Here is a 13,665-nt window from a genome sequence, read left to right on the forward strand (position 1 = left end):
ATTTTGATGAAAGAAAATAGTTCCTCTGCTGTATGCGTTGACTGAAACTGCTGTTTGGTTTGAGGTATGACAAAGGGAACATAATTAATTTTCAATTCAGTAGTCAAAAACATGATAATAGTAAACTGAAATCTTTGAATGTTTATGATCAATTCAATTTCCAAATACATTCGAAGGCAAAATTATCCGAACCATCAACAAGTGATATTACACAGAATTTCAAATTCTGGGGTATTTGAATTAAACAATTGGTGAATTTACCTAATATAGTGAAAGTAGTGAGCAAGATTTTTCATTTTGAGACACTTGAGGTTTCAAGTTAATTCCTTCTCCGGGAACATTATTTACGACAACGATGCAAGAATCATTCAAAAGTCGCGAATCGGAACCACTTTTCAATAATTGATGGTTCGTCGCGGAATTGTGGGCTTCTGAGGCTTTCGATTACTCGTGCGATCTATCGAAAAATGCAGATTTTCTCAATTGCGATTAGTAAACATGACAATTGTTGAATATTCACAAATCGTATGGATCGGTTCGATCTTTGACGACGCATACCAGAGATTCTAGCTCTAAACTCGTTGGCGCATACATCTATCCAAGCCTATCCAAAATTATAAATTTGTAATATTTACAACAAATATCGTGCCATTCAAATTTTTGGGGTTAGAAATTTGGGAATGATCAAACTTGGATTGGTACGATGATTTGAAGTATTTATTCTCGAAAGAACAAGTGGTTTAGCATGTCGGACTATCAAGAAGTTATCAACACGTGTGGAGACGGTGTTGTCTGTTTTCGTAACAAAGGTGCATTGGACGTGGATCAAATAAAAAATCTATTTTCCCAGTATGGCCAAGTATTACAAGTAAATTGCGCTGGTACTCATGAATGTGGATACCGTTTTGTAAGATTTCGGTCAAAAGAGGATGCGGTAAAATGTGCTCAGGCAATGAAAGGACATCCTGACATACAATTGCAACCAGTGAGGCGAAAGAACAAGGAACAAAAGAAATACAATGATCAGTCGCAACACAAACCCAATAATTATAACAAAAACCACACAGGCTATGAACAGACAAACAATGAAACATTTCACAGCAACGCACATACTCATCAAACAGGTACAACTGAAAATGGTCCTACCGTGGCACTACATCAAACAAATATGCAGTTTTCGAATCAAGACAAAGAAAACGAGGTTTCTAATTATTCCAACGGTGCTCATGATGTTAATCAAAGAAATTCTGAAGAGATTTATCTGAAATCGAACAACGCTGATCCAGTAAAGAAACCATTAAGTGCAAGAGTAGCCCAAAACTTGCCAAATGATGAACCTAAAGCTGTGATTACATCGAATCTGACTGTCGAAAAATTTGCAGAATTACAAAGACGTCGAGGCATGACTTCCAATACATTTAGCCCACAAAACCAAATGGAAGACACTGAATCTCAAAAATCAGTCAAAGACATGTCTCCCAACCCATTACGTGTAAAGTCGTGGCCACCTTTGAACAATGCTATTAAGGGACCACCATCAGTGACTGATATGCCGCCACCATTAATAGCCTGTACGTCTTATCTAGACAAAGCCAGTGCAGAAGAACCTGAAATGCATGTTATTTCTGCCTATGACGTGATTATAGCAAATATTCATTCAAATCTTGGAGTCAATGACATATATCATGTATTCCGCAATTACGATTTGGTCTATGTTTCTGACATTGAAACTATACCACAGATTAACATACGGTTCTGCTACATTTATTTTGCCTCAGAAAATGATGCTCGCAGAGCCGAAAAATCCTTTGACGGACTACAAGTATTAGGAAAACATTTAATTACTTTACAATCACATACATTGGAACTTGAATCAAGAATCTTCTAGGGTAATTCCAATACCTTTAATACAGTCATAAATAAGTAGCGGTACATCTGATACTTACTTTAGGTACATCGATTTTTCTTAGAAATTTCTCTTGTGTAGATGCTTGAAAAGTTTTTTGAAGAAAATCGCATGGATTGTATTTACATGACGAATAAGAGTTTAAATAACGAAATACAGTGGAAATTTGTTGAACTTCTCATCAAATTCGATTGTTACGTGGGGAATGGTTTCCTCATTATTGGAATGTATTTACAATGCAAATCATGATTGATTGGGAACTTGTACTTATGTTTTAGCAGAATCCAACATCTCAACGATGAAGAACAGTTGCTGATTCTTGGAACATATAGATGAACCTGAAACAAGAAAACACAAAGTTGTTCAAATGGTTGATACATGAGATGAAAAGATTAACGTAGTTAGAAATATTTTAATTTGATGCTTTTATAATTACAATTTCAATTTTTTTGTTGGTGGAATCTTCATTTTTGTCCTGTCATTTTCGTCAGTGATATAATTTCAAAAATACGCAACACAAAAATTAAAGTTATTCAGATTTATCAAAACTCTAAGTCATCCTACTTGCGCATAGGTCATTTTCTCAATTTATAGTATTTCAACTTTGACTAAAACATTATTAAGTTTACGATGGCACCCCTTACAAAAGATACAGATATTGGATTTAAACATTAATTTGAAGATGATCATGCAGCTATATTAAGCTTTGATAACAAGTGAAATGTAACTTTACATGATCTTGTGGTGTTACCGTTATTTGAAAATATTTTTTCTTGTAACTTTCATTTTATCTAAATGTTGAACTTGCAGAGTATTTTATGAATTGTTAACCAAATCCTTTGCACTTTGATGGATAATTTCTTTAAATTCCGTCATAACTCCTACATTGATAGGATTTTACGCTATGACCATACTGTAAAATAAACATGTGATAATAGCATTAATAGCTATTGATAGAAACTCTCAGTGATTAAAGTCATAAGGTTATATCATATGCCTAACTTATACAAACCTATTTAATTAATATCGTAATATACAAATTAGCTAACATTCGTAGTTGTATCACCACATTATTTTCCATTCAAGAGACGCTGTAGTTTGCTTAAAAAATAAATTTCATTCAGAACATATTTCAAATGTTTCCTATTGTCAGACATGATGGAATTACTTTTGAATTTTTCATTTCGCGGCGTTTCCATTCCGTGAGGTGCTGCTGCGGTGACCAGTAACCGTGGCCAACTTTAGAATTATTATTTGAAATGTACTCAGAACATTGATAATCAGAATTCCTGTCGGTATTTTTTGGGGCGAAGAAATGATAGTAATCAAAATTAGACGTCATTATTTTGATTAAAAATATGTACAAACCAAAAAAAAAAAACAACCGGACGCAAATTTCTTCTAAACAATTAATAATATTTCAGCACAATCATAGTTCATGCTTTTTTAAGTCTGATCTTCGTACGCAAAGTATAGCTGTTTCTATGTGATAAAATATAAAAATTTCCAAGAGCTGGAATTATTTTCATCCAGCTTAAAAGATGTCTTAACCCCGATAATTTCTTGATTTTCCGTAAAGCGATTTAAACCCATTACTTATACTGCCCTTGCTTTACGCCCTTGTCCTTGGATCAGAAGTTCCTGTCTAGCTGTCTCAAGTTACGGTTCGATGTAAATTTGATAATTCTTCTGTGCGCGCACGTTCTTATGGTGTTTATCGGCATACTCTCCAAGAATACTTCATTTCAAGTAGGAACTACTCATTGCAGGGTTGCGGTACAAGCACCTTGTCGGTACTCAAGGCGATGGGAATTCCACTTTTACATTTTCCGCTAATGCATTTTTATGTCCTTTCTGGAATCCGGAATGTGACCCAGGGGGCCATAAATCAACCGTAATTGAAATAAGAACTCGGAAGAGCTCATCGCGGTTAATAATTTGGACGAGCGTACTAACTAACAATAACAAGCGTCCGTGCAATATAGTGTATGCCCAGGGAAAACTGCACTTGCGATTATACTACACAACGTAGAAATTGGTCTATATAGCTGCCGGAACTGCCACTTGCGGTAATTTGAGATAAAAATGACGGTATTCTCTCATATACAACCTCGCAGTGAAGTTTCGATGTACATTTATGAGTTTGAAGGTATGTGTGAATGGTTTTTCTTATTTCTTCATATCTCCCACGAGTTTTCCTACTGCTCCGAAATTTCACGATCGAAGGTCAATATCGTTGACGCAGGATATTATGGTAATTTATTGAGATAAATGAGTTATATTCAAAATACCGCTATATATCGCCATAGAAAAGTTTCCCATCAGACGAAGTGCCGCATAAATAAAGAATTCATTCAGCAAATTATTTATCCACCACCACCGAATTAAATCGCGATGAATAGGTGCCATCCAAAAAATTATAACTATGAGCAGTAAATAATCGGAAACCGTATTAAAGTTGTTGCAAACACGATCTTGGGACGAGATAGACATAATATGATTTATGCATAAGATTTCAAATCCCGTGAGCATAATCCGATCGTGTTCGTTATCGTAAATTTCGAGATTACTTCTCAGCAGTCTCTGAATATTAATACATAAGAATTATCGTATATGCAATATCATTTTATTTTTATCATTTTGCGTTGCTTTATGTCAATTAAGCGCGGGCTATAAAATTCAGTCTGTGCCTAAAAAATTTATGGTGTGTCAAGTCGCACGACTATGCTATGTGAATATGCATGAATATAATGATAATACTAACAATAATAGCTGTTGTTAAATAATTGTACACATAAACTATCACTCCGCTCTTAATTGTTTAACAAAACATGTGTACAGGATAAGTTGTAGAATGAAAAGGTCAAACTCAAATTGTACGTGCAAATAAAAGTTGAAATCATTCTTGGACGCTGAACGCATGTGGAAATATTTTGACAATTGAAAGAAAAACAGTTGGGCGGTAAAAGTCTATAGTAAAACAGAGCTTATAATCGTGATAAAAAATGATGATCATCGTCATTCATCATCGGTATATGGTAATTGCAATGCCATCGTGATTCCAATGCAAGTGTTCAACTGTACAAGTAATGTTTTACGATAAACAATCACGTCTGATTCTTATAGTAATGTATAATATATTTATAGTGGGGAGAAGCGGAAGAATGGCCAACAGTAGACGCAGAGTCTAGCGTTCACTTTGCTAACGTGGTCGACGGTTCGACAATTCAGTTGATTTTAGACCACGATGCTGCGAAGAAGGTCTTCGGCTTCCCTCTGCGCCCTCACATTGGCCGCCATGTGCATTTCGCCAGTTCGCTCTTGGATCGACACATACAAATCCGATATACACCCCGGTAGGTACAAAATTCTGAATGAAAAAAAAAAAAGTTCGAACAATGCATGGAATTGAAAAAAATTGGCAATACTTTGGGTTTCAAGTTTTAGTCGTGGTGTAGGTAATGGGCGTAATTTTGCACTCGTATAAATGTTCTGGAAATTATCAGATTTGCGTATAATTTTTTTTTGCACTTTATGTCGATGACATAATATGTTTAGAAGATCATCGGAGTTTTTATTCATATACATATGTATACGGTATAAGATCATCGGGTAGCTCTGATCTCTTATAAGATTAATTAACTGATGCGGATGGACATAATATTTTCAGTTCCAAGAACCTAAACATCTGTCAGTTGTAACATCTATACGCTGCTAAACATTCCGATTCTATAATTAAGTCTTGTTAATTTGCATATAACATGTTGGGCAGTTCGCTAGTTAAACCTTTCTATGTTGATGAATTTTAAACAGCGTCTTCATCACCTTGACATTGCTCATCATATCATTCGCTATATGTATCTTTATTATTTTCGTACCTACATATATTGTATAGAACATATCTTTAGGAAATTTGAATCGAGACACCGTAAAGGCAGTAGTACAGAGTTGCCGTTAGTTGAAAATTTACCAAATTCAGACTGACACCAATCGCGACAGTCGTCATACATGACAATTATGACGACGTTTTGTAACCCTCGTATACGTTAATGTGCACTCATGTTCATATCACTCATTACTCTTGCAGATGCTATTATTTCACTTACACATTCATCATGTCCTTCTTCTTCTTCACGGTCCATGTTACCCTCAAAGCAACCCTTTGAGTGTAACATAGACCAGTGATCCTGCCAAAAAGAGGGTTTCAGAAAATTCCATTTTTCAAAAGTTTATCCAACAGTTCAAAGAAAAAAAAACGTCCCGTTTAGATCCTTCGAAAAAAAGCTACATGTACCTATGCTTATGTCAAAATAGACTGATTGCGAGCTTAACATTCTAATCGCGAAATGATGAAAGAAAGCACCGCTAAATATTTGCACAGCACACCGGGAAATTTGAGATTTGTTTAAAATATATCGAATTCACGACTACGACCTCGTAGATTTGTCGCAAATTACCACAATCTGCCTTAGAACGTTATAACCGGTTGTAATTCAATAGTGGATAGGATGTATTTGATATTCAGTCGCACTTACCGATTCAGGCATTATTATATATCTGTCTAACTAGTATTGTTACTATATTTATAAATATGCATATGATTATGAATAATATGGTTATGTATATGGCAACGTGTCTTAATTTTAGAACAACGTAAGTTTGATGGCTTTGTATAATTTTTGTCGTGCAGCATGATTCAGAATTTTTTATTACGTTTGGTTGATTGTCCTGTAGAAAAGTTAACGCGGCGCAGGTTAAAAGACCCTCTAAGAATTTTATCACACGTACGCGTTCTAAGCTCTAATCCTTATTAGAAAATGAAAGCGCATTATTATCACGTTATACTTATACTTTTGCTTAAGAAGCCATACCAGCTGACGGACCTTTTTTTTTCAATAGGATCGAAGTGAACTTGCTACAAGCGAATAGCACCGAAAATGTACAAGGTTCACGTGTTCATTGTGGTTTTCTATGATAATTTTGATTTCATATGGCCTGCCATGAACCGCGAATGCAAAATCGTCTATCATCTATTCTATTCACCTAATATTAGTATTCACAGCATTTGTCTAGCACAAAAGGAATAGAGATTAGGATTTTTCATCCTCATGGTCAACGTTATATTTTCGTTGACCTCAACTATAAGATAGGTGCGTGAATGAATAATATCATACGTTGTAAGAGAACGTTTTTCGACTTTAACTCGGAGGTATAATTCTTTAAATTTTCATTTATTCTATTGTTAATTTTTTTTATTTTTGCCATTTTTTTCTTTTAATTTTTTTTTTTTCAATTTTTCAAAATTAGTATAACTGATACACGAATGTATTCATCACCGATTTGTTTTTCAGTATAATATTGTTATTTCGTGCTTTCAAATCTCATGCTCGAATCGGTGCAAGATAAAAAACATGATTTGAAACTGTCTCCGTTATTTTGTTGAATAGAATATTGCATGACATGGGTACGTATTTTGTGCGTATAATATAAGATTATGCGTGAGGGATTACGTGCAGGATTTCTTACGTCATCAACTGACACCAATCAAAGATGGTCACCTTCGGAAACAGACTGAGCAATTACTACCATACTATTTCAAATAAACAATCCAATTCTTCAACAGTTTTCTATGCCTCAAGCGAAACAAGAATTAAAGAAACGAATTTGAAAGAAACCACGTTCAATGAAATCAACGTATTAGATAGTATAATCATTGCAAGAAGATAATATGAATTTTTTTTTAAACAAATGTAATATATTAGAAACAAAAATGTATACCAATGTTTATCAATCATTTATATATGATGACATATAGATATATTGATAATAATATAAAAAATTGAGAGCACTTATAGCTATAAAATGAAAATTTTTGAATTTATCGTACCTATAGGACACTATGAAACTTGAGCTATACTTATATACATACATATATCTCCACTGCCTCTACTTTCACTATATTGTGAAAATGGTACCCGGTGTTTTATACCCAGTTATTAATATTCATTCACATCAGATATAAGACATATGTTATATTCACTGACACCGTGCCAATAAAATTCCGTATTTGGTTTGTGAAGGTGATTTTTTTCCTTTTCAATTATAATCGTGCGTTGTATAAGTATATGACATACAAATGATCTCGCAAATGATCTAATTTCGTAAAAAAATTTCTCTTTCTCCTACCATATTATTAATATTGTTATTATCGTCATAAATCTGGTGCAGTTCTGGGAATCAATTATTGAAGAATTACTTCTGGCAGATCGATACAATTGCTCGTGATTTTTTATTTATTTGATTTTCTTGATAATTTTTCTATTCTCAGCTTAAATTTATATGCATTGTAATTGAAATATGTAATTACGAATAACGAACGACTCAATTAGGTATTTGTATGAATAATAAAAGCGGTATAAAGTAATAGTATATTACAAACGCATTATCGACTCTTCGATACGTGCTTTGTAAATAGTGAAAACTTGATATCATCATCTATTATAGGTATACTATGTGCGTATTACCATATACACCTCGCTATGTCAAATGCAAAGTACGTACTTGTTATGATTCGTGTAGTAATTACCTATACTTTATGCGGACTCATTAACCACCTAACACTTTTTTTCAAATCCTATTATACAACCCCAGCTATAGCTCAAGCGTGTATAACAAAACATGAAACTCAGTGGAAACTTTAAGATCATACTAATTGTAAGAGTTAAAATTTGCATGTACCTGAATGTGATTAATTTGTGCCGAATTTTTTTTTTTTTTCGTACCTTACGAGCAGTTCGTACGGAATGTTCATGAAATTTCTATAGCTGTACAAAAAATGTACTAAATATATTGATTTGACTTTAAACTAATTATGGAGGAGTTATGTATACACAGGTATATGAAGTCATTACTTAATGTTGGTAATTAGCAGTATTCTAGAACTTTTTCTACGTTTTTACTGTAGTTTGTATGTTTGGATATTATTTACTCGTTGACAATATTTCTTTTCTATCTATATAAAGTATATTTCACCTCATTGCTGCTACTGTCGCTGCTACTGCTATAGGCATTCGACTTTAGTGACACACTTATAAACTTCACTTTTATATTTCATATAGATGGATAGGTTCCCATCGGTTAGAGTATATGGATAGGACCTTGTCGCGACCATACCTATACACTCACTCATGGTATATAACAGTATGAAAAGTATACGGTATAGTTTCTTGTTCATACCGCCATGTTTTATTGCCAATTTTTCATCCATTGCGCACGTTAATCGTTGCACACGCTGCTAATGCATGTACGTACATTATATATATTTATACATACCTATAGGTAACGAGGTATATGTATATCTCGTCAGACATCATCTTTATTTTTTTCTTTTTTCACAACCTGTCCTATTAAATATGCATACGCAATTTACAATTGTTGTATGTTAGAATGAGACCTGGAAAGTTTGAAAATATGATTGAAAGAAAAAAAATATCAGATCGAATGGATGTGTTCGTATTGTTGAACTTATTGATTAATTTTCATCTCTGTTTATTAATCATCCAACCGCGTCGTACAACCACCTCTTCATCATCCATAGGTGTACAGTGATCATCACCCCCTTCCCCCAAGACTGAAGCATCATTGACTGCTCGCAGAGTATCCAGGTAGCTGCTACGACGCTGATTCTGGGGCTATCTTGACGCCGGGCGTAACAATGACCTTGGCTGGAGGTGTTGGACGATCGCCTGGAGAACATTGTGTCAGCAAAACTTGCATCAGGTCATCCGGACATTCAACGAGGAACGACGCTCGACCGGAACTTCTTGTCAAGGTTGAGAGGTCAGTAGTTTCGAGAACTCGTTACAGAATTTTTGGAGGATTAATTCTTTTCGTTCGTCTTTCGTCATATTTTGGAAACATAAAATTATCGATACTGATCATTCGACCCTCCGTCTGTAGGTATATATTAATCTTCGAGCGGAACGCATGTCAAGCCTTTTCTTCCGTGTGTAAACTTATTCAATCTCAGCACTTCGATGGTCACGCTTTTATCATTGTATCGTAATTAGTGTCAAGTTCAGGGAATATGTTGTTTCGTTTTTTTTCCACCAATTAATAACAAAGATATGCAACAATGAACGCAAATAATCTAGTTTGTTTCATTATTTAAAGACAAAACGACATCTATTTTTTTTTATTCAAGTGACAACGGCGTTTTATCAGATGATTATAACGATCAACCGCCTGGTTTTTTCATTGTTATTATCCTCGGACCGTAGAGTAATTCAATTTTTTTCAGCCGATATCCCATTCCTAGACCTTGAGTTACCTTGGCAGTCGGTTGGGTGAATTCGGCGCAGATGCCTGATATATGGTACATGGATAGGGCTCAAGGTCCGTCATGCTTCTTAAACTATATTATTTACTATACTTATTGTTAGCTAGCATTATTGCAACAAGTGGTTCACGGTAATAAGAACAATCTCAATTATTATCCCACTAGGTATGTGTAACATATGAACAACACGAGTACGTATTCGCTCGTATATCCGATTGCCTCAATCTTTGACCACGTGTAAATAAACATACCTCTACCAGTTCATCGATTCCGATGTATGATCATAAAAAATATGGACTACCTCTAAATAATGGATCGCCCTGATATATTTGAAAATTTATCCGATGTGAATAATTCTTTTTTCTGTAATTCTTGATGCACCGTATATAGGTATACATACGGACGCAAGAAAGAAATTGCATTTTTTCGATCGGGATCTGGCAATGAATGAAACTTCGGCCTGATTCAGGTCGAACTTACTTCAGCGAAGAGTTTGGTTCAGCTCGCTTGTACAGACGGACAATCTTGTCTTGTATATTATAATAATATGCTACCGAAAGATCTATGCTAGATTCTAGAAAGTAATTCGCTGATGCGTTAATAAAACCTGCGGAGAAGGAAGGGAGGATGTCGTAGGTTTATGTGTATGATACGATATAGAATTTCACTAAAGCCCCTTTATCGTAGTCGTCTAGTGCAGATACATTGTGCAGACTATAACCATAGATATAGCATAACGTACGCGTTGCAGGATTACCTTCATAAGTCGACCTTCTGCCCTCTCATCTTGTTGCATGCGCCCTCCCGCAGCATCTAATTATAGCCATTATCATCGTTATTATTATTATTATTATTATTATTATCATTATCATCATCATTATTATATTACATCCGCAATGCTCATTGTGCCGTTCGACTCCTTCTTTTCACTCATGCAGATTATCATCATGCGTCTGCAGACCCTGCGCAGAAGAGGTGTGACTTGGTATGATAATAAATAAGTCAAGTAAAGGGTTATTATGTGTGATTTTTCCTGAGGCCATGCACTGGCGTCGTATAAATAAGTTTATTGTCTCGCGAAGACGAACGCTGCAAATGTATGTAGAGATATTAAGAGATGATGATGATGATGATGATAGCTGCCTATTATCGAACATGTTTTCAAGATTTGGAATATAAAGAGTTAATATATATAATTTATTATACACGTTAACATTAGTATATTATCCTAAAAATATTCATGGTTCAAACGTGCCATTGAGTTATCGCCCCGGGATATCTGAAAGTCTGCAGCGTGTCGAATTATAGGTAGTAAGTCTGAAGTATAGTAGGTACGTATAAGATGGTATAAGCAAAGGTAACTTTGCATATGATTGCTTCGTTGCGCGATGCCCACTTGTCCGCAGTATTATTGAAATATGTGATTTATGAAAGATGAAATTTTTCAAAATTTTATACAATTGTAAAGTAGTTTACCTAAACATTTTTATAATTGCAGCGTTTTGGAGCCGCTGTATATTCGCGTATAAAACAAGTTCCAACCAATTTATAGACGTTCACAGCCATATTGACCTGAAATACTGTGTATTTACTGATCATGTATGTACGCAGTTTGTATCAAACCCCGCACGTAACTGACAACCTGTTGCAGAGATTCTGCACGATTCGCCTGGAGCGGGGCCGGCCTCGGCAGATTTTGCTAATTTCATCGTACCTTATTTTCCATACAAGAAATCAACGCTATAAGTAGACTATAATGTAAGCATGAAATTATAACGACAGTTCTGGCGCGATTCACAATTTCTAATTTCGGATCACGAAATTTGCGATATCCGGAGCAGAAATTTAACAGGAGATCGAAAAAATCCGTTTTTTAATATCGGGGTATTTTGCAGGTATTTTTTTTAGTGAGGAATTTTTCGGGGTTGATTTTTGAAAACACAAAGTTTAATGAGGGGGTTACATGAAGTATTCCTACCTTTATCATCATACTGACCTCGAATGCTAAACTGCGAGATGCTTAATAGAGCGCAGCTAATTAATAATGGCGTTACGAAATTATCGCAAAAAAGTAGGTGCTCATAGGGTGATATACTATACGCGTGCCCTATACGTATACATGGCGGCGGTTTGTACTAAAATTTGACGTAGTAAAAATATTTAAAAAGAAAGCGGTCGTCATCGAAGTTTTCAACGAATTTAATATGTACCTATAGTATACGTTTACACATGTATATTATACACGAGGCACGATTATGCACTTATTCGCTTGTTTAAATCTGGTTCTCTTTATAATTAGCAAATTGCTTCTAATTTCCATTATTTCTCGGGGCGTATAAACTTTCACTCGCGGGAACAAATCTCTGAAGTCTAAGACGCTCGGCTCGTGTGCAGGCCATGCCTTATTAACGAATAAGTATTCGTTCGTCTAGAAGTCGATATGATGGATGTGAATGATAGTTTTTGACAATTCAATTCACGTTTTATACGGGGTTTCATAAACATCCCTACAATTTGTCTTTTCTTTCATCTTATCTTTTTTTTTTTGTAATTTATTCTGCACCTATCGTCATAATCTACGCAATTCATACGCGAATATCCTCACACCGCTTTACATAATTTCGAAAAAGACGCGATCAGCGCGTCGATTTGTTACGCATTATAGGGCATAAGTTATAAGCACTCGCGCATAACGCATTTCACGTGATGCAATAAAGGTAAGTACATAGTGTATTTACACGTGAGATAGGCATATGGACAACTCGACCAATCATCGACAAATATTCTCGGGAGCAACAATTCTGTGTGTCTAAAACACTTACGTCTTATGGCCTGAACAAAGATTGGAAAGTCTACCAGGTTGTTAGCCCTTTAAGGCTCAACGTTTGTGCAAGAAATTCAATGGCAAATCCTATATTGATTTTTTTTTTGTCTTCATGTAACTGAGAAATGAATCAATCAATGTAAATACATTTGAAATTATTACTCTTACGTTATATCATCTGCGTCAAAATATTACGTATGATTCAAATTTCGTCCGTATGTGATGTAAATAAAGTACTGGAAACTTTTGAGACTCGTCGTGGTTCGATTAATAAACTGAACGTACGGATTTCATTGTTTCAGGTGTACGCCGATCAAGGAGATAGACGGATGTGAAATAATTCCTGGCCTCGAGGACGTAGTCTACCCCAGTTGCTGTCCAAGATTAAGATGCATTTCGCCTCCGCAACCTCCGCTCATCCCTTCGCTTCAAAAATCACCGACGATATCGCCAATCGTTGTTGTCTGATACACTTTGCACTGGAACTTATAATTAGTTCATTCTTGTACATATTGTATTTATAATAAACTAATATTACTCATAAACCTCCCTCAATGCACCATGAATCGCCACTGCACGAAGTTCCGCATAACGTCA

At 35.1% G+C, this 13,665-nt stretch overlaps 2 protein-coding genes across 6 annotated transcripts; both read left to right on the forward strand.

Moving 5' to 3' along the window:
- The first annotated feature begins 74 nt into the window (after window positions 1-74).
- On the forward strand, window positions 75-3,036 carry LOC105685235. 4 transcript variants are annotated; one of them, XR_007278448.1, is made up of 2 exons: window positions 75-1,951; window positions 2,185-3,036. XR_007278448.1 is itself a non-coding variant. In XM_048655485.1 (2 exons), the coding sequence occupies exon 1, from the start codon at window positions 746-748 to the stop codon at window positions 1,886-1,888; it is 1,143 nt and encodes a 380-aa protein (XP_048511442.1). In that variant the 5' UTR covers window positions 75-745; the 3' UTR covers window position 1,889; window positions 2,185-3,036. The 4 variants fall into 4 exon arrangements, 2 of the variants coding, with proteins under 2 accessions (XP_048511442.1, XP_012254598.2); XR_003150320.2 differs by having other exon boundaries at window positions 2,188-3,036; XM_048655485.1 differs by having other exon boundaries at window positions 75-1,889.
- Window positions 3,037-5,075: 2,039 nt separating this feature from the next.
- On the forward strand, window positions 5,076-13,613 carry LOC105685272. 2 transcript variants are annotated; one of them, XM_012399240.3, is made up of 3 exons: window positions 5,076-5,262; window positions 9,504-9,745; window positions 13,371-13,613. In XM_012399240.3, exons 2-3 carry the CDS (start codon window positions 9,621-9,623, stop codon window positions 13,534-13,536), a joined length of 291 nt encoding a protein of 96 aa, XP_012254663.1. In that variant the 5' UTR covers window positions 5,076-5,262; window positions 9,504-9,620; the 3' UTR covers window positions 13,537-13,613. The 2 variants fall into 2 exon arrangements, with proteins under 2 accessions (XP_012254663.1, XP_012254662.1); XM_012399239.3 differs by having other exon boundaries at window positions 5,081-5,262; window positions 9,562-9,745.
- The last annotated feature ends 52 nt before the right edge of the window (window positions 13,614-13,665 follow it).

Source organism: Athalia rosae, chromosome 1 (genome assembly GCF_917208135.1).
Source record: "Athalia rosae chromosome 1, iyAthRosa1.1, whole genome shotgun sequence".
Lineage (NCBI taxonomy): Eukaryota > Metazoa > Arthropoda > Insecta > Hymenoptera > Athaliidae > Athalia > Athalia rosae.

What these genes read in the sequence shown, in the direction of transcription:
- LOC105685235 (XM_048655485.1), top strand. Translation starts at nt 746, where the DNA reads ATGTCGGACTATCAAGAAGTTATCAACACGTGTGGAGACGGTGTTGTC.
- LOC105685272 (XM_012399239.3), top strand. Translation starts at nt 5,154, where the DNA reads ATGCTGCGAAGAAGGTCTTCGGCTTCCCTCTGCGCCCTCACATTGGCC. An exon ending in CAAATCCGATATACACCCCG is followed by an intron (nt 5,263 to 9,561) that starts GTAGGTACAAAA and finishes GACTGCTCGCAG; the next exon opens with AGTATCCAGGTAGCTGCTAC. An exon ending in CTTCTTGTCAAGGTTGAGAG is followed by an intron (nt 9,746 to 13,370) that starts GTCAGTAGTTTC and finishes TCATTGTTTCAG; the next exon opens with GTGTACGCCGATCAAGGAGA.